This window comes from Myotis lucifugus, unplaced genomic scaffold (assembly GCF_000147115.1).
Source record: "Myotis lucifugus unplaced genomic scaffold, Myoluc2.0 scaffold_20, whole genome shotgun sequence".
Classification (NCBI taxonomy): domain Eukaryota; kingdom Metazoa; phylum Chordata; class Mammalia; order Chiroptera; family Vespertilionidae; genus Myotis; species Myotis lucifugus.
Window position 1 is genome coordinate 8,041,601 of NW_005871068.1, and position 20,428 is coordinate 8,062,028.

Consider the following 20,428-nt stretch of genomic DNA (forward strand, 5'->3'; position numbering starts at 1 on the left):
TTGGTATACAATATAATATTAGTTTCAGGTGTAGAATATAGTGATTTGACAATATGATCACCACACGAAGTCTAGTAATCATCTATCACTGTGCAAATTTATCACAATATTATTGACTACATTTCTCTTCATCCTTTTCACCCATCCCTCCACCCCGCCATCACCCTCCCCTCTGGCAACCATCAACATGATCTCTGTTTCTATGAGTCTGTTTTTGGTTTGTTTGTTCACTTGTGTTTTTTTGTTTTGTTTTGTGTTTAGATTCCACATATATAAGTGAAACCATATGGTAGTTGTCTTTTTGTGACATGTGAATTATTTTTGGCTGAAGGCAATGGAGACCCTGCCAGTTCAGGAGAAACTTTTACCTCTCCCTTAAAGAATTCAAATTGGGGGTCTTGCCCATTATGAGTCATCAGAAATATAACCTATGATCTATCTATAGGGAAGGGCAAACTTTGCCCTCCTTCTGAAGCCTCAAGCACCTTACCTCATCCTTTGCTCAAAATGCCATAGATATCTCATTTTTCCTTTGTGTCTCTGAACCTCTCATGTATGTGGGTCTCTGACTCGCTCATGTGGAGTTCCTATTAATACAAATGTAATGAAATGTAGTTATTTTCTCTTGCTAATCTGTCTCATGTGGATTTAATTATTAGAGTAGCTGAAAGAACCTAGAAGGGTAGAGAAGTTTCTTTCTTGTCCACATAAAAATATACATAATGTATTTTTATACATGTAACTGTAATACATATTATCAACAAATGAATGTGGACACACATGCCTGGGTCTGTTTTTGTAAACCATTTCCTGCGGTGGGTCTTGGTCCAAAGTTTGAAAGCCCCTGAAACACAGGACCGGAAAGAATCCTGGCAAGGTAAATTCAAGGTCAAACGCGAAAGCCCCTTTACTCTCCATTGGCCGCCCAGAGAAGGAAGAGGAAATGGTGTGTGAGGGAGGGGGCACCTGAGTGAGGTCAAGCGACGAGGAAGGGCGCATCCGGACAGGGAGGTGCTTTCTGCCCGGATTGTCAATTGAGGGAGGTTAATTTTGAGCGCTTCCTTTAAATGCTAAATCGAAAGGACTTCCGCGTTCCTTGACCCTGAAAAGCCCACAAGGTGAGGGATTCTCCTTGTTTCTGGAGGTGACACTGCTTGAGGGTCATTCCTGTCGATTATTATTATTTTCCAGGGCGAGCAGCGGATAGGGTGGGCGGGGCATGGGGGAGCGCGGGAAGGCCGGGTCGGTCCAAAGAGCGATTTACCTCGTACTCTGCCCGGCCCTTCCGAGGAACACGCAGTTCTGCACTTTGGGACCATCCGCAGGCAGTAAACCCAGGGCGCCCAGGGCGCCCAGGGCGCGGGTGGGGTTGTGCCCTTGCCTCGGGCCAGTGGCCCTCCCTGCCAATGGGCGGCACCGGCCTCCGCCCCCCGGCCCTGCTGCAGGTTGGCTCGGGCGCCAGAGCGACGGGCCCCACGTGATCCACCGCGCGGGCCACCGCCCCCGCCGTTCCCAGGCCCCGCCCCGTGACGTCACAGAGTCCTCAGTCCGGACGTTCCGCGCCTTCTGCGCTCGCCGATTGGCTGGCCCGGCAGACAGCGCCCCTCCCGCCACGCCCCCGGAGTCCTGGGGAACGCTGTTGGGGCGGGCGCGGGGCCGGAGGGGCGGAGTGAGCAGGCTCCACGCGCGTAAAGGGGCTGCCTGGTGCCGGGTCTGGTCGATTTGCGGTCACACGCCGCCTCGCTCTCCGGACTGGGTTCTGCGCCTCCTCCGCTGGCCACCGTCACCCGGGAAACCAGTCGCGACCTCCCGCAGACCCGAAGCTGGTTTCATGGCAGCCGCGAAGAAAGCAGTTTTGGGGCCGTTGGTTGGGGCAGTGGACCAGGGCACCAGCTCGACGCGCTTTTTGGTGAGCCCCGGGGTGACATTTAAGGAGCTGAGCCGGCGCGGGAGCCCCGGGATGCCGGCATTGGTTATAGCGTCCCCATCCCGGGGCTCCTGGCCTCTTGGCAAGGGAAGGAGGCCAAGGCCCCCTAAGCAGGACCTGCCACGCTGTAGCTGTCCCACGCGGACTTGGGGGACCTCGGCCTCTCGAGACCCTGGTGGCCGAACTGAGCAGCCCCGGCCTCGGTGGTGGAGCCGGGTCACGTCCTAATGGGGGAACTCCTCCAAAGGGATCTAGGAATTGCTGAGCATCCGTGCGGAGCTGCCCGCTTGCAGCCAGGGACAGGTGGTCACATGGACCGCTGCTGCGGTCTTCCCCGGAGCATTTGGCCTGTGGGGCGCAGGACGTCCTTGGATGGGGGGAAAGCTGTGTCACGGCTGTGATAGCCTAACACAACGTCCTTTGGAGCAGTAGAATAAATATAGTATTAGCGATGATGCGTTGTCATCCTCTCCCACAGAAATTGTAGAAGGTACAATGCTCCGGGGGTAGGGTGGGGGGCGCAGAACATATTCGGAAAAATACAGTACTCTGTCTTTACCAATCGGAGACTCGCAAATTTCAGTTCTGATACTTTGCCTGTTACAACCACTTCATGCTTCACAGCGTAAAGTGACAGGGAAATTCTGTTTCTCTTTTTATTTACCGTAACAGAGTGCTATTCAAGTGACTATTCCGCTAGGAATCTTGCTCTTAAAGTGATCTAGTACTGAGTTCAGTAAGATAATTTTAAAATAATTTTAATAAATGGTTGTTGGTTAAGAGCCCATGAATGCTTCAATGGATATTTGACTAACCTGGAAAGTTGATGTAAATATTTAATGATTATTTAGCTCCATCTTCACTACTTTACCTCAAATCATTTTTCATGCACCTTTTTTAGTATACTATACATTATACATACAGTGTATATGTTGTTCCAAACTTCTGTTTAGCTGACCACTGACTAAAACCTACACATGTGCCTTCATTTTGATACTCCTCTCTTGTCTACACTGGAAAGCTTTCAGTGCAATTTTAGTTCGAATCTTATTTCATGACTTACCCTAGTTTGTGCTGCCAAGACATAGTTCTACAGTCTCTTACATTGTTTATCTTTTGATCACCCAGGGCAGGTTTCACTTTGTCTTATTTTCATAAATGTTTATATAGTAACCCTGAATCATAAGTAAGAAAGTCTGCCCAACTGGACCTGATTAATATATAAAATATATAATCATCAACTGTGTATTTAATCCTTACCTGAGGATATTTTTTCCATAGATTTCCACATCCCCACCACCAGAGAGGGGAAAGAAGGGAGTGGCGGGGGGGGAGAGAGAGAGAAAGAAGAGAGAGAGAGGAGAGAAACATCAATGTGAGAGAGACATTCATTGGTTGCCTCCTGCATGTGCCCCTGGGGGACAAACCTGCAACCAAGGTGTGCCCTTTGGCTAGAACTGAACCCTAACCTTTTGGTCTGCGTGCCAACGCTCTAACCACTGAGAAAACTGTCCAGGGCCATCATTGTGTATTTAAAATGAAGAAAGACCATTAAGACACACATACTGAGTCATTTGTGGGTTGGGTTTTGAAGCCATACTCAAGGACTGCCCACACAAAATGCCTGCAGGGGCCAGGCAGGTAGAGGTTGGAGGGCCTACTGGAGAGAGCAGACCCAGGCCAAGGGGTTAGAGTCTATAGTTGCCAAACAGGAACCCAAGCCCAGTGTCGCCAGGTCTTCAGACTCTCTAAGAAAAGGTGGTCATCTCAAGTTTTCAGTGTAATCTTCCTATGGAATGTTGGCAACTAGTTCATAAAGCACCGTGGGGGCTAAATAAACATGGGTGATTGCTTTCAAAGGCCATTGCCTTCCATGAATGCTTTTTAGAAGCCAGCCTGACTATGCTTATCTTCCTTTGGACTCTTCGCTCTTGCTTTCCCTGTAGCCCAGCGATCTTTATCAACTGCAGTTTGTTCCTGGTCCCTCGGATTCTGTTGCCCAAGAGACATCTTTCTGCACTGGTGGGGAAGGAATACGTCAACTTCATATTCTCACAACCATGTCAGTATGTGACATGAACAACACGAGCCTTCGAAAGTCAGTTTCTGTTTATTGGGCTCTGTGTGGCATGATCTCAATTAACAAGCTACGGTCCAAATTCAGGAGATACCCATCCTGCTTATAGGATGATGTGTGAAAGTGGACCAATAATGTTTTATGATTCCTGAGAAACAACTAGGAAAGAATTCTTCAGAGGTAGATAGAGGACTTAGAGATCCTGTGCAAAGTCAAAGACAGGGATGGTTATAAGGAAAGAGCTTGTTAAACCACTCCCTGCCAAATGCAGATAATAGATTTGCTGAATAAGTGCTTCAATCACAAGGTGATTCCCAGGAGTTCCAGTCATACTGTTCCATGTTGTAATTATGACTCAAAAATAATTGCTTAGTTTCTCACGAAGATTTCAGTGGATAAGAACTGTCATAAGGAAGCTTATAAAGTTAAAGGTATTTAAATAATTTCCCGGACATTTTTCATTCAATTTGCATATCCAGTTCAACTTTCACAAGACCAATAACCTCCCAAGCTTTCTTCTCCCCCTTTCCCTGCTAGTGATGTTAACTCATGGTCTTTCATGCCATGGAAATGTCTCCTCCCCCATTTCCCATACCTTCTTAAAATTCTACTCTGCCTCCAAATTGTGGCTCAACTGCCTGCCATCCCTTAGATCAGTGGTTCTCAACCTGTGGGTCGCGACCCCTTTGGGGGTCGAATGACCCTTTCACAGGGGTCGCCTAAGACCATCGGAAAACACATATATAATTACGTATTGTTTTTGTGATTAATCACTATGCTTTAATTATGTTCAATTTGTAACAATGAAAATACATCCTGCATATCAGATGTTTACATTACGATTCATAACAGTAGCAAAATTACAGTTATGAAGTAGCAATGAAAATAATTTTATAGTTGGGGGTCACCACAACATGAGGAACTGTATTAAAGGGTCGCGGCATTAGGAAGGTTGAGAACCACTGGTCTAGAGGGAACACTGTATACAGATTAACCTTTAATAGGTCAGCTGAATTTTAATTCTGGTTATCGTTTTTACCTAGTCAAAAAACTCTTTAAACTTCCTAACTTCGGTATGTTTGATTACTGAATTTCTTTTATTTTAGTAGTAGATCTGCAATTTTAAAATATATTCTTTTCTTCCTCCAGTTATCAAAAGAATTACTCTTGGCAACCTATGAATGAATGTGCTTTGTACTAAAGGAAAAATTTCCATCTTGTCCCATAGGAAAGCGAACTGCATTGGCACATGGTTACTCAGATTGCCGAATAACAACTTCTTGGAAAGATAATTACTGTAACAGGTTTTAAGGAGGGGCCATTTCTTTATAAGACAAAAGTTGCAGCTTAAACAGTCAACTTCTCTCATTGGGTAACCTTGTTTTCCCCCCATTAAGTTGAATGTTAAAGAAAAAACAAAGGCTTAGAATGTGTTGTGATTTGAAATGTGTCCGGTACTTTATAGATGACTTTTCCAGAATTATCTCATTTAATCTTTTAACAACTGTGATTCTGGTAGTATTAGTAAGCTCCTTCCCACAGGTAATTAGACCGAGCTGGGGATGGTGCCCAAGGTTGCAGAGTAACTGGTGGAACTAGGATTCAAGTCCAGGTCTGTAGTACTCAGAAGCCTGTCCTCCTAACTCCTGCCTTGGCTCCCTGGCTGCCTGGAGTATGTTGAAGGGAAGATGGGGGGCTGGAAAAGGCCACATACCCACCTGTCACTCAAGTGTCAGTTCTGATTATGATCATAAATGAATCTTCACCAAAAAAATATACTTAGAGCTTAGTTTTGCAATATCTCAAAAATTTTGCCTTTGAGTAAGTACTCCTGATTTGACCATCTTGTGACTCCGTGGGTCCTGGGCTGGGCTCGGGTGTAGTCACTGTGGATAATGGTTGCGTAACCATTTCGTTCTAATAGCCAGCATCTGCGAAGAATGACTAGAATTGTAGTTCCATGCTTGTTTTGGCAGGAAACACTGCCCTGGCCCCAGTTGTCTCATTATACTTAGAGACCTCATAAGGCTCAAGGATGTATTTCCGCCTTCTTTCTTTCATTTATTTATTCAATACATATTTATTAAGCACCCGTTAGGGGCCAGAGACTAATGAACAGTAAATTTGGTAAAAAACTAATTTGATTCACAGCAGGAATGAGGCCACTCTTGTGATAACTAGAGCAGTGATTCTTTTGTGGGATTTTTCCCCCCCACTAAGGTGGTTTGCTTTCTCGCCCATCACATTATACAAATGGCAAAAACATGTTCTCACCAGAGAGCTGCCACCCTCTTTTGTCCTCTTGTCTCTCACAAACAGAAGTGTCAGGAGCTTTCAATTTTGAGCTCCTTCAGGGACAGAATGGTGTCTTTTATTCCTCCCCAAAGCCTAATACAGCATCTGGCATGTGGTCGGTGCTCATCACGTGAACAGACCTCAGCAGAGGGTCCTACAGGGCTCCATGGTGTTGATTAGACTGGTTTGGAAGACGAGGAAGGAAAACCTTGTGGGGGTCTTGGAAAGAGGGAAATTTGGCAACTGTAGATGTATTAGATGTCTGTATAAGCTATTTGATACAATTTCATTTTGAAGAAAAATACAGTGCTGTTTGCTATGTTCTGTGGGCTTGTTGGAATATGCCATTATGCCTTTTGTGAAATTTGCAATGTAACATATTTTTATCTTCAGTCATTCACATTTATGTAGTAGAGTGTCCTAGAGAGGAACTTTACATTCCTGAGAATTGTCTTATCACATAGTAGAGTTGAGTGTGGCACAAAAGCGTAGGCTGATGGGGAAATGAATGTGCATGTTTATGATGGGAATGGCTGACATTTTACAGTGAGCGAGGCGGGCCTAAAGGACAGTTATTGGGTAAGGACAGCATTTTGTGTCTCCACTACTCTTCTAAGACAGAGAAGACATGTGTTGTTTCAGAAAGTTCTTTTTAATAAGAATAACTTTGCTTCTTTCTTTAACAGTGTCTCAGTATTTTATCATATTTGGAAATGATCTGCATATTCAGTGAATTTAACTTCACTCATCATTAAACTTGGCAAAACTCTAAGGTTTCAAGTTACCAAAAGATTTTGGGAAACTAAGTAAACTTACCATAAAACATAACTACTGCTGAGTTTACTAAAAAACTTTGTAGCCCATCTACATCTATTTGTTTGACTTGTTCTCAAAAATTATCTTTAGTTACTTATGAAATTTCATCACACTGAGTTATTTTCCTTGGTGACAAATTTTGTGACAGAGAACACATGGACTTATTGGACCAATAAGCCTAGGTAGAATAAAAGTATTATACTTAAAGATGATACTCTAAGGACATGACTATTCAACCAAACCAAACTCAAACCAGCTTTCATATAAAATATTTTCTCACCCTAGCCCAGCCGTGGGCAAACTACGGCCCACGGGCGGATCCGGCCCATTTGAAATGAATAAAACTTAAAAAAAAAAGACCGTACCCTTTTATGTAATGATGTTTACTTTGAATTTATATTAGTTCACACAAACACTCCATCCATGCTTTTGTTCCGGCCCTCCGGTCCAGTTTAAGAACCCATTGTGGCCCTCGAGTCAAAAAGTTTGCCCACCCCTGCCCTAGCCAGTGTGGCTCAGTTGGTTGGAGCATCGTCCGTATACCAACCGGAAGGTTATGGGTTCGATTCTCGGCCAGGGTACATGCCTAGGTTCGGGTTCAATCCCTGGTTGGGGCTGTACTGGAAGCAACCAATTGATGTTTCTCTCTCACATCAATGTTTTCTCCCTCCCCTCTCTAAAATCAATAAGCCTATCCTTGGGTGAGTATTAAAAAATACATATGCATATTTTTTCTTGTATCACATGATTCTGAAATAGCATTTGGATTAGTTTTCTATTTTTGAGAATTTTTAATATAAGCATTTAATTTCTTTAAGCCAATTAAACAACTCTTTATAAACCAATTCTAGTAATATTCTCTCAGAGGTAGACATACATACACTAATACTAGATGTTACCAGAGACCTGCTAGGTTTTTTTTAATTTTAATTTTAGCCATAAATAAAAGTTTAGCCATGAGACAGGTAAAATAAGGCAAAACCCCCACTCATTTATAGCAGTTTGAGACCAGACAAGCAGTGAGTGTGGGCTGCCTGTCACTACTTGAGCCAGTTAAGCAGAGACAGGGTTGAATCATATATGAGCATTTATTCCAATAATCCCAGCAGTGTTGGAGAGAAGCAGGTCATCCACAAAAATCTGCTCTGCACCCCACCATGAGTCAGCCGCTTATGTGGGGTAGGAGGACAAAGTTTACTTGGGGAAGTAGGCAAAAGGAATAAGAATGGGTATAATGGTTACAGATTACAGGCAATGTGGGCTGGGGGGTTGCAAAGGGCAATGACAAGGTTAATCTTTCCATGATCATAGGCAGTTCTCGGATGTGAATAGAATTTATTCCAAGGTTAACTTCCTTGTCCTGGGGCATACTACTCTCAGTTAGGTTAGAATGTGCTTTCTCTAATCAGAACGGAATAATCCCGGTTAACAGAGCATGATTAATATTTCTTATAACTACAGCCAACAATCACGGTTAACAGATCATGATTCATATTTCTGCCCCAACAGTTGGAATAAGTTTATTTGTTCAGATTTTTTTCTTATTAATATTTGTGGAGAAGATGATTAAGATTTGTATTTGTTCTTGGCAGGGAGCCTTGGAGCCAGAGTAGCAGTTTGGGCTTTAAAAATCAAACACATAAATAACCGTCATTTATCTTTTTATTTTGATGGTAAAAATAGGTGGGCTCTGAACTACTTCTTGAGTTGCATTTCTGGTTTCACAAAGATTTGTAAGATATGGACAACTGCTCTCTATTCCCCCAAGAATTTGTTTGTAAGTCAAGTGACATCATAGGTTGACCTACTGGCCCAACTACGTCATTCCACATTTGCTGCTTTCCCTCTGGATGCATAATTTATTTCACCTTGGGGGAGGAGGCTTTCTAAAAATTTTATTAGGCTCTGAATCTTTAGCTCCTAATTTTGCCAAGTTTCTGATTCAAAGTTATTAAGTCCTCTCAACTATGTTGTCAGGTTTCCGGTAGGAGAAACAGTGAGAAATTTTAAAGTGTCAGTTCAGATGCTACAGTTCCTTTAGGATCCTTAGAACTGTTTTGTTTTTTAAATTCATTTGTCTCAGAAACTTCTGCATATCAATCAAAGCGCGAGATTCCTTGTCCCTGGGAGGTTTGGAATCCTCCTCTTTAAGGGGGATGGGAGGTGCCTTGAGATCAACTTAAAGGTCTCCCTTTAAGTTTTAAATTGTTTTGGCTAAGTTGGTCCATTTTATTTAAAAAGGCAAAAGAGGAAGGACCAAAAATATTTGTACATATAACTAGCTAGAGTTCCCAAGGAAGGAACTTTTGGGGATCTTTTAGAGCAGTGGTTCTCAACCATGGCTGCACATTAGAATCTTTTTAAAATCCTGATTTCTGGGCCTCATCCTCCGGAAATTCTGTTTCTTTGTTATGGGGTGGGGCCACAACATTAGCAACAAAGAAACAGAATTTCCAGAGGATGAAGCCCAGAAATCAGGATTTTAAAAAGATTCCCAGGTGATTCTAATGTGCAGCCAAGGTTGAGAACCACTGTTTTAGAGGGTGAAGATCCATGTTCAAGATAAATTCCCCTAAAAGCTGTCAGGGGACCCCAAACAGACAAAAGATGATAATAAAAGCCCCAGGTAGTTTGACTGCAGGGATCAAAAAGCCTACTCTTAGATGAGAGGAAAATTCTTGTTTTTGTGTTTTACATGGACATTAACAGCTTTAGCTAAGCCTTGGGTCTGTTGGAGCCAGACTAATACCTAAGGGGGATGTGCCTCTGGGGTGGGGATTGTGTGCCATTTTACAGCATTCCTGGATGCAGGGAAAGTTTTTCTGATGTTGGTGGGTGACCTGAAGTCAACCTAGGTCCTAACCAGTTCTGTGGCCAGACTTCAAAGACTTGGTACTAAAAAAGTGTAAAAGCTCCCATTAATAATTTTTATCTTGATCACATATTGAAATGATAATTTTATATTGGCTTAAAATGTTATTAAAATTAATTTCACCTGTTTCTTTTTTTAAAAATATATTTTATTGATTTTTTACAGAGAGGAAGGGAGAGAGATAGAGATCTAGAAACATCGATGAGAGAGAAACATCGATCAGCTGCCTCCTGCACATCTCCTATTGGGGATGTGCCCGCAACCCAGGTACATGCCCTTGACCAGAATCGAACCTGGGACCTTTCAGTCCGCAGGCTGACGCTCTATCCACTGAGCCAAACCGGTTTCGGCACACCTGTTTCTTTTTAAAGAAAGTTTTTAATTGGTTTTAGAGAGAGAGGAAGGGAAAGGGAGAGAAACAATGATGTCAGGGAAAACATTGATCGGGTACCTCCCACACGCGCTCCTACTGGGGGTAGAACTCACAACCTGGGTATGTGCCCTGACCGGAAATCGAACCAGGGACAACTGAGCCATACCAGCTAGGGCTCTTTTTACTGTTGTTTTTTTTTTTTTTTTTTATGAGAACATTTAAAATTACATATGTGGCTTGCATTGTATTGCTATTGGATGGTGTTGCACTAAGAAAGTCACAGAGTCTAAAAACATTAAATCTAAAAAGTGTTGACAAGTTTGGGAGTGGTGCACAGGGTCAAGTCCTAAACAGCTAAAGGTGGTGTCTGTTAGGTTGAGGCCAGAATGGTGAGGGATTACGAATTTACTCGATCATCCACACACCAGGTGGCTGAGCCTGGATGGCTCCAGCCCCCAGTGACGGGAATCAGCGGCTTTTAAAGGACTTTTGGTGGGCTTATTCTGGGCGGAGACTTCTTTATGCATACCCGGAGGGAGATAATGGAATGTAGTCACAGCAAATGAAATGTGGTCTCAGCAAAGGGAAGGGAATGTCCATAGTGAAATGACCTGAAAAGTTCCTGGGGGAGGGGTATCAATTCAATTACTTGGTCAAAGGTGTTCTAAAGAAGTAGGAAGGTCCAGGCTCTTTCCTGTTATATCCAAACTAGAGGCCCGGTGCATGAGATTCGTGCATGGGGGGGGGGGGTCCCCACAACATGAGGAACTGTATTAAAGGGTTGCGGCATTAGGAAGGTTGAGAACCACTGTGATAGACCATATTTTTTCAGACATGCAACACATTTATTGAGCATTAAAACTGTCAGAAAAAAAAGAAAATTAAAAAAATAATACTCTGTCAGGCACTAGTCCAGGCCCTAGAGATGCTTCAGCAAATAAAATAAGACAAATGGAGCAGGCATCCTAAAGATACTCTAATGCTAAGTTGTGAATTACATGGGCTTCTGCCAAGTGCCCTTTACTTATGATGTGTTAAGTTAACCTTTGACTTGTAAGATATTTTATCTCCTCAAAGGGCTTGAGAATTTGCCTTCTTGCTTTCATTATGTTTATCACTTCCTCCCAAAAAGGAGGTGTATGTGTGGTGGGAAGGGAGTGGAGCAGCAATTTGCCGTGTATTTTCTCTTATTTCTTTCTGTTTCTGAGTTTTCATTGAGCAGGTAATCTTCTCCCACAGGAAACCTAGGCATGGAAACACTTCTTCCCTAATTGGATAGGACTCCACTGCTGCAATTACAGTGATTTGGGAAGTTAACTTTAATGAAACTACGAATCTTTACTCTAAAAGACTAAGTACTTTGGTACTCAAGTGTAGGTACTCCCAGGTGAAAACAATATACAGTTGACTCCTGAACAACACGGATTTATTTTAAAGTGGCAGAAGTTCAATTAACCCACGCTGTTCAAACCTGCGTTGTTCAATGGTCAACTCTGTGGTTGGGAATCCAACTATGTGGGCGTAGTTATACGTGGATTTCCCACTGCACGGGGAGGGAGGGGCATTACTTATAGGTCAACAGCAGATGAAAAAAGTTTGCTAAGTTTTTTTAAGTGTTTCAGTAGTATTAAATTTGTGGAAGATTGTAAAGCCCTTCTTTGTCAGTTTTCATCCCTTGGGTTTTACTGTTTTATATCAAGGGTCAGCAATTCATGACAAGTATGTTACAGAGAGCCCTCAGCTGGTTGCCAGGATACACTTCTATTTGTCTATTATAAGAGCTAGATGCATTTGCTGCACTTCCCTTCAAACTAATTCCCACAGTATGCTTCCCTGCTTAGGCATCTGTGACTCTGTCTCCACATCCCAGATGGATGCTAAATGGACCATTTACGCCATCACTATCAGCGTTTTGCCAGCTCTTTTATTCTTGGTTTTCTTATTCTCAAGAAAAATCTATGCTATTAATTGGTCGGCTCCTACATCTGGAGCCATTTTTGTTTTTAAAAAATAATTGCCTCTTTAGCTTTATCTTCAATAGTTTTTTATTTATATAAAGGGAAGTTATTTCTGAAGCTACCTTATAACTTTTGTTTCTATCTGAAGAGAAAGTAGGACATCTTATGGTATTTCATCTGATTGGGCTTTTTTCTATCCGTAAATAAGAACTTCAGTTGCTGAATAACTTTAAACACCTTTGCTCTTTGCCTGCATTTTGAACACAATATTGCAATATATTTTTCAGGTTTTCAATTCAAAAACAGCCGAACTACTTAGTCATCATCAAGTGGAAATAAAACAAGAGTTTCCAAGAGAAGGGTATGTTTCCTAATTTAATATGTAAACATATATCGCATTTCTTGGGCCATCTCACCCCACCTGCCCAGGGGCTTTTTAAAGTAAACTTGACCAAACACCTTCCTAAGAAGACTTGAGAGATGAGATAGGTATTAGTCAGGAAAATGAACAAAAACGTGGTAGCTCAGCAAAATATCTGGGTACTTGATGGCTTAGGAATTCAGTGACAGAAAAGAAGTGGATGATAAAGTAATAAAGCAATGATGTATTAAATATCAGAAATCCTACATTAACTTTGAAGTCATTTAATTCTGGGTCTGCATCATTGCCCAACCGCTGTTTGCTCATTAGAGTGTGTGTTTTTTTTTAAATAAAGATAATGTTTTTCTAAAAAGCACTCACATATCTAATACTAAAATTGTCCTTTTTTAACAGTAATGTTCATATATAGTAATTGTGATTAAATAGAACGTTGAGTATATTAAACAGCCATTTTCAACTGGCGTGCTGCAAGAATTTTTAAAACATGAAATACCTGACTGACCTCTTTTCCCTTAGATTGTCAAATTAAAAAATGACAACAGCCAACACAATAAATGAATCAAAATCATACCTAATTTTTTTGTCAGATTGGCAAAAAATATTTATTGGCATGCTGCAGAATTTTAGTAATTAGTTTATGTGTGCCATGAGATGAAAAAGGTTGAAAATTGCTGGTTTAAAATTTTATGATATGTATGATACAGCCACTTTGAAAAACTGTGTGGCAGTTTCTTATAAAATTAACCATACTTCTGTAGCATTGCAACCTTAGGAGGATTTAATCCAAGAGCAATGAAAGCATATGTCTAAAGAAAGACTTATAGATGAATGCTTATAGCAGCTTTATTCATAATAACCCAAACTGGAAGCAACCCAAATGTCTGTCATCAGTAGAATTGGTAACAATGAAATACTGTTCAGCACTTTTTAAGCAGTGATCTGATACATGCTACAGCATAGATAAATCTTGTTGATATCATGGAAAGTGGAAAAGGCTGTACATGAAAGAATGCATGCAGAATGGCTATATCTAAAATTCAAGAGGCTAAACTAATTTAGAATGACAAATCTAAAAATTTGTTGCCCATGGAGTATGTGATTGACATAAGAGAGCCATGAAAGAATTTCTAGAATGATGAAAACTTTCCATATTTTGACTGGGGTGTTGGTTAGATGAGTTGTATACATTTGTTAAAACTCAACCAATTGTGCACTTTAGATCTGTTCATTTCACGATAAAGTTTCCTTCAATTTAAGAAAGAGAAAAGATTGGTGTCGTACCAAATTTTATAATTTCTTTCTATGAATTCTTTCTGTTTTAAAGAATTCCTTTGTTTCGTAATAAAAGCTATTGATATGTTAGCTGCGTTAGAGTGACTCTCCACAGGCCCGATCCCAGTACAATTTGGAGAGAGGATACATGTGTCTTGGAGGGATGAAAATTAGAAATATGTTGAGAGATTGGGTTTCTGGAAAAAGAGTTTAGAGACAGAACTCAAAGCTCAGGAAGGCTAGGCCGGCCTGAGGAAGGCAGAGAAGAAAGGCATTTGGAACTCTCTTGCTACTTGCAGATCCTAGAGTAGTATTCTTGTAGCTTGTGTTATTTCTGCTTTTGGGGTTTCCTCAGTCACCATTGTTTCTCCCAGGTTTCTCTGCCTCATCATTTATTTTGAGCCTTTCGGCCTTCCGAGGCCCTGGTTCCTTACCAAAATTGCACTGGGATTGGGTCTGAAAATTGGGTTTGACCAATTGCTTGTCTGCTTGACATAGTTATTAGAACACATTTACAATTTTCCCTAAATACTAACAAAATATTTTGAGGGAAAAAATGGCAAAATAGATTAGTATACTTATTTGACTTTTCATAATTCCTTTTGATAGGTAGGTAGATATCAGTCTACTTTAGAAATAACTAAGAAAAGAAAGAAATAGTGACTAATGAAACATGCAGATAGCTTTATCAATTTATCAAACCCAGGGGATATAAAGAATTGGGGAACTAATTTCTTACTGGATTTGAAAAAATAATTTTAAAATAGGTAGAATATTTGTTATTTTGTGACCTGTTATTACTTGCTTCCTTTCAAATGATTGATTACTATATGAAGAATAATCAAAATGCAAATGAATATATGCAATAGAAAGCAAGTCAGCAATTGGCAGGGTAGGAAGGAGGGATTTCAAAGGGGCATGAGGCAACTTTCGAGCATGATGAATATGTTAATTATTGGATGTGGTGGTGGTTGTGATGGTTTCATGGGTATTTGTATATGCCCATTGTACATATGAAATTTCCACAGCTTACTGTATCAATTATAGCTCAATAAACTTTTTACATTAAAAAAATGGTAAGGGAAGTAAAATAGGCTTTTCTTTAAAGCATTTCTTTAGAGTATTGAATATGCTTTGCTTTGCTCATCTGATTTTAATTTATGCAACAGCCACACTCTCTTAAGTGAACATTTCTAGAGATATAAATGTATTGCTTTCTTGTGGACTAACCAAATGCATTCTTTTGTTCAAAGATGGGTGGAACAAGACCCTAAGGAAATTCTGATGTCTGTCTATGAGTGTATAGAGAAAACATGTGAGAAACTTGAACAACTCAATATTGACATTTCCAACATAAAAGGTATTTTTAATAGAATGTTTTTTCTCCGTGGTATGATTATCTCAATAAAATCTATTAATTAATTAATTAATTTCATTTATTCGGCACATAATTGAGTACCTATCCAGCGCCAAGCAGGTCCCTGTTCTCATGAAGCTTTTATTTGTGTGTGTGTGGGGGGAGGTTTTGACATCAACAATAAGAGCAAATACAAGCTAATTTCAATATTGGTAAGTTCCATGCAGAAAATGAAACTGTTCTATGGTAGGGTGTGCCTAGAGAGGCTTTCTTTAGATTGGATGGCCAGAGAAGGCCTCTTTGAGAAGATGACACTGTTACCGAGGTCTCAAAGGCCAAAAGGGGCCAGCCATGCAACTATTTGGGGGAAGAGTAGTTGAGGAAAAGGAAGCAGCACATGCAAAGGTCCTGAGGTAGGAATAAGCTTGTGGCACATTCCTGGATCAAAAAGAAAGCCAGCATGTCAAAAGTGGAGTAAAAGATGGGTGAGGGGTGAGGGGTAAGGGTGGGTATATAGGTAAGAGGTTTCAATAGCAGTTGAAACCAGGGAAGTAGCTAGGGCTTTAGGAGTTTGGATGTTATTTTTTCCTCACCGAGACTATTGTTCCATTGATTTTTAGAGAAAGTGGAAGGGAGGGTAAGAGACAGAGAGTGAAACATTGATGTGAGAGAGACACATCAATTAGTTGCCTCCCGCATGTGCCCTGATGGAGAGGCCAGGATCTAGCCTGCAACCAAGGAAGGTGCCCTTGACCTGAATCAAACCCGAGACCCTTCAGTCCGTAGGCCGACACTATCCACTGAACCAAACCAGCTAGGGCTTGGATGTTATTCTTAGGATCACAGAGAGCCATGAAAAGGTTTCAAGGGATGACAGATTCTGACTTGTGGTTTAAAGACAACTTCCTGACTGCTATGTGAAGCCGTGTGGAGAGTGGATAGTAGAGGCCTAAGTTGGATACAGGGAGACCACAGTAGAGGTTGCTGTGGAAGTTTTGAGAGAAAGGATGATGGCAGTGAGGGTGGGGAGAACGGGCCAGAACTTCTTGATGGATTGGCTGTCAGAGTAGTAAAGAGAGGATGGGGAAGATGGGTCAAAGATGATGCTTGGGTTTTTGCTAGAGCTTTTAGATAGATAGGGATGCCATTTCCTGAGGAGAAAGACTAGAATGAGGAGCAATTGTTGATCATTTCCTTGAATTGTTCTCACAGCTTTCATAGTCTAGATTTCACTTTGCTTGTAAAGTCTCCCTAAAAATAATGGTTTGAGAGTGTTAGACTATTTCAGATCTCTTTAATTCCTAGTAGTTTTAATAGAAAAACTACCTAAGTTTGGCTTTGCATCATTTATACAGTGAGAACAAAAATAACCCAGTCATCCAAAATTGAGAAAGTAGTGTAAAGGGTAGAGCATAATGTGGTAATCGCCATATCTTTGTAGTTTAAACTTTTCAAGTTCATCATCCAAGGGCTATTTTTTTCTTCATCAACTCAAGGTGGGTGAAACCATCAATTGGTGATGGCAGTGTCTTGAGATTCACATTATCATTCTTGGCACTGAGATTTACCAGCATTCCTGAGATGAAACTTTGATTTTTTTTCAGACTTTCCCCTATTGGTATATTTTAAAAACTCACTAAAAAAGACAAACATAATCAAACCATTCATTCAGCAAACCTATGTGCTGGGTGTGCTAGGGAAACAATGGAACACAAATAGTGTTGTGCAGCTAACGATTAAGTGGAGGAAACATGTGAATCCAATAATCAATAATTATAAATTAATGGAAAGTTGTAACAATAAGATAGTTATGTCTGTTATTGTAGACTTCTTAAAGAGAAACAAACACCCTTGTGTAGATTTGCTATTTTGTTAAAATATATTTTAGTGATTTCAGAGAGGAAGGAAGAGGGACAGAGAAATGGAAACATCAATGAAGAGAGAATCATTGATCGGCTGCCTCCTGCACGCCTCACACTGGGAAGGAGCACACAACCCAGGCATATGCCCTAACTGGGACCTCCTGGTTCATAGGTCGATGCTCAACCACTGAGCCATGCTGGCCAGGTGACATTTTTTAATATCTTAACCTCATTTTATCCCTCTGAGTGGCAGTGTTTCAGACTTTTTGGAGTTGCATTCATCAAGTTTCAGATGAGTTGTGCATCGAAGTGATTGTTGATCATTTCCTTGAATTGTTCTCACAGCTTTCATAGTCTAAACAGGGCGAACATATAAGAGGCATTCAGCAGCACACTCTGATGTCAAAACATCCAAAATCACCTAGGTGGCCATGCATTGGATGTAGATTCTAGGGCGATTGGCCATGGTTTTGACATCATTCTACCTCCTTTAAAGGTAAGGTAGGCAACTTATCGGCCCCCTGTTTTTTGTTTTTATTATTATTTATTTTGTTGATCCTCACTTGAGGATATTTTCCCATTAAATTTTAGAGAGAGAAAGGGAGGAAGACAGAAAGAAAAACATCGATGTGAGAGAAACACATTGATTGGTTGCTTCCTGTATGCACCCTGACCAGGGCCAGCGATCGAGCCTGCACCCTAGGTACATGTCTTTGACTGGAATCATACCCGCGACCCTTCAGTCTGCAGGCCGACACTCTATCCACTGGGCCAAACCAGCTAGGTCTTCCTGGCCTTCTGTACCCACTCAGGTACCATTCCCTTTTCTCTTGTTTGTGGTGTATGTGAAGATGACATACAACTCCAATCCAAGTGACTTGTCTTTCACTTGCAGTAACTGATCTGGAAGAACACTGAACATGCTTCTATCTGCTCTACACTCCTGTCTGGCCAGTGTGAAACCCATAGCTGAGCCAAAGTGACCCAGCACTATCAGCCTATGGCCAAGGAAGAGAATGTCCACAAGCCCCTCCATACCAAGCCAGTTGTGCTCAATGCCCCACCCCCACCCCTGCCAGATAATTTATTAATTGGCTCTGCCAAGGACCAAGCTTTTGCTTGCCTATATAGAACAATACATCACAGAATGTTAATGCTATAAAGGATCTCCGGTTACTAAGACCTAGCTGCAAATGAGGGAAAGGGACTTATTGAAGAGCATGTGGCTGTGCAGTGGTTAGATGACATTAAATCACAGCTCCCCTGTCTCACGGTCCTGTGCTCTCTTTCCTGAGCCACACTGATAACCTCACAAACTTTGTTTTATTTTTTTTAATATATTTTTATTTCAGAGAGGAAGGGAGAGAGAGAAACATCAATGATGAAAATCATTGATCAGCTGCCTTCTGCATGCCCCCTACTGGGGATTGAGCCCACAACCTGGGCATGTGCCCTGATCAGGAATCGAGCCGTGACCGCCTGGTTCACAGGTCAACTCTCAACCACTGAGCCACGCTGGCTGGGTATGAGAAGCTATTTCACTGGACTTTGTAAGAAAAACAATTTCACTTGGCACAAAGGAATTAAGATAGAGGGAAAAGGAGTGGTCAGGGAAGAACCTGTGACCAACGAATCAAATGGAAATAGCTCCAGATTACATTCTGAATCCTAGTTAGAATGAGCCAATAAAGGTAATATGAGGGACACAGAATAGTGACTCATGGATTGTGGCTAAGGGAGCAGCCAGCCTGTAGTGGGGAGCAGTGGGAGATTTTAGTAGACCATGAATTCATTCCTAGCCACCATTGTAAAGTTGTCACATTCACAGTAGTACGCTTTAGCAACCTGTGACCGAGGTCCCACTGTGGTCTCTAGCCTCTGTTGTGCCCATAGTACTATCAGGGAATTCATTCCTGCTTTGCCTAGTCCCCATTCTCTGTAACTCTTAATCCACTCTCCTCAATAATGATGACGATGAAAAGTAGCAGTAAGTAACATTTATTGAGTGCTTACTATGTGCCAGGCACTGTTTTAACATGCAAATCCTGTAAAGTGGGAACTGTTAGGCCCATTTAACAGAAGATAAAACAGACCAAGGGTCCCCCTGCTAGGAAGCAGAGGAATTAGAATTTCAACCCCAGGAGTCTGGCTTCAGAGTCTGAGCTCTACTGAATAGTGCCCCAAACTTGTGATACAGCTTTTTCTAGGTCCCATTTGAGCAAATGACCGTAGCCTTCTGCCCTACTTGAGGCTCCTCCCTCCACCTGTGTATTAATCTCATCCCCTCCTGTCATTAAGAGGATCAGAACCATGTCCCATTGATTCCCAGCCTTGCTCCTCCTGCTCCCCATTCTCCTTTCTCTCTTTTTTTAAAAATATATTTTTATTGATTTCAGAGAGGAAGGGAGAGGGAGAGATAGAAACATCAATGATGAGAGAGAATCATTGATTGGTTGCCTCCTGCGTGCCCCCTACTGGGGATCGAGCCCACAACCCAGGCATGTGCCCTTGACTGGAATCGAACCTGGGAGCCTTCAGTCCGCAGTCCAACGCTCTATCCACTAAACCAAACCAGCTAGGGCCATTCTCCTTTCTCTTAAGTCTTGTAAACATTTGTGCCTTCTATTTTTAAAAAAAAAACACCCCCAAATCTCTTCCTTCCTTGGAGTAGAATCTCATTCATCTTTGTCCCTTTAGAAAAGGTTCAATAAAGTAAATAAATCATTGGATAAAGATTATTTAGAACAAGGGAGCCGCTGGTCCCCCCTCAGCTCTGTGTTGTTCAGAATGTTCCTATTGTGTTTTATTCTGGATGGACAATTTGAGTAATACAGATCATTGTATGTTCCTGGAAGAGGAGGAATATTCCGTATAGAGGTGGGGCAGTGTAAGGAAATTGGGTTGGTTAGACTAGACGAGAAGAGAAGATTTGAGGGACAAAGTAGCTGCTTCAAGTATGAAAGAATGACATGGAAGAAAGATTAACCTAATTCTGTATATCTCCAAAGAATATTGCTAAGACCTAAAAGTGGAAGCTACAAAGAAAAGGATTTGATTTTTTAATAGCAAAGCTATGCAATAGACATTGTCTGCCTGGAGAAGAGGTAGTATCTTGTCACTAGACGTGCTGTCTGAATGGTCACATGATAGGTAATTCTATAAATAGCCTTTAAGGTCTGTCCTGATCTTAAATTCTGGAAGAGCTTGGTGCATATAATATATATATTTTTTAGCCCA

The 20,428-nt window shown here is 41.5% G+C and overlaps 1 protein-coding gene across 8 annotated transcripts in view; it reads left to right on the forward strand.

Moving 5' to 3' along the window:
* Positions 1 to 1,623: 1,623 nt before the first annotated feature.
* The window catches only part of GK (glycerol kinase), a 71,557-nt gene continuing 52,752 nt past the window's right edge, over positions 1,624 to 20,428 (forward strand). For 3 of the 8 annotated variants that reach the window (XR_002828458.1, XM_023751344.1, XM_014453061.2), the window contains exons 1-3: positions 1,633 to 1,909; positions 12,606 to 12,679; positions 15,226 to 15,332. Coding sequence is in view for 6 of the 8 variants with exons in the window: in XM_023751344.1 (XP_023607112.1) it covers positions 1,832 to 1,909; positions 12,606 to 12,679; positions 15,226 to 15,332 (259 nt within the window). In the remaining 2 variants the exon portion in view is untranslated. Of the gene's footprint in view, positions 1,910 to 3,873; positions 4,026 to 12,605; positions 12,680 to 15,225; positions 15,333 to 20,428 lie in introns of all 8 variants that reach the window. The other 5 variants (XR_002828459.1, XM_023751345.1, XM_006085653.3 and 2 more) reach the window with 3 other exon arrangements.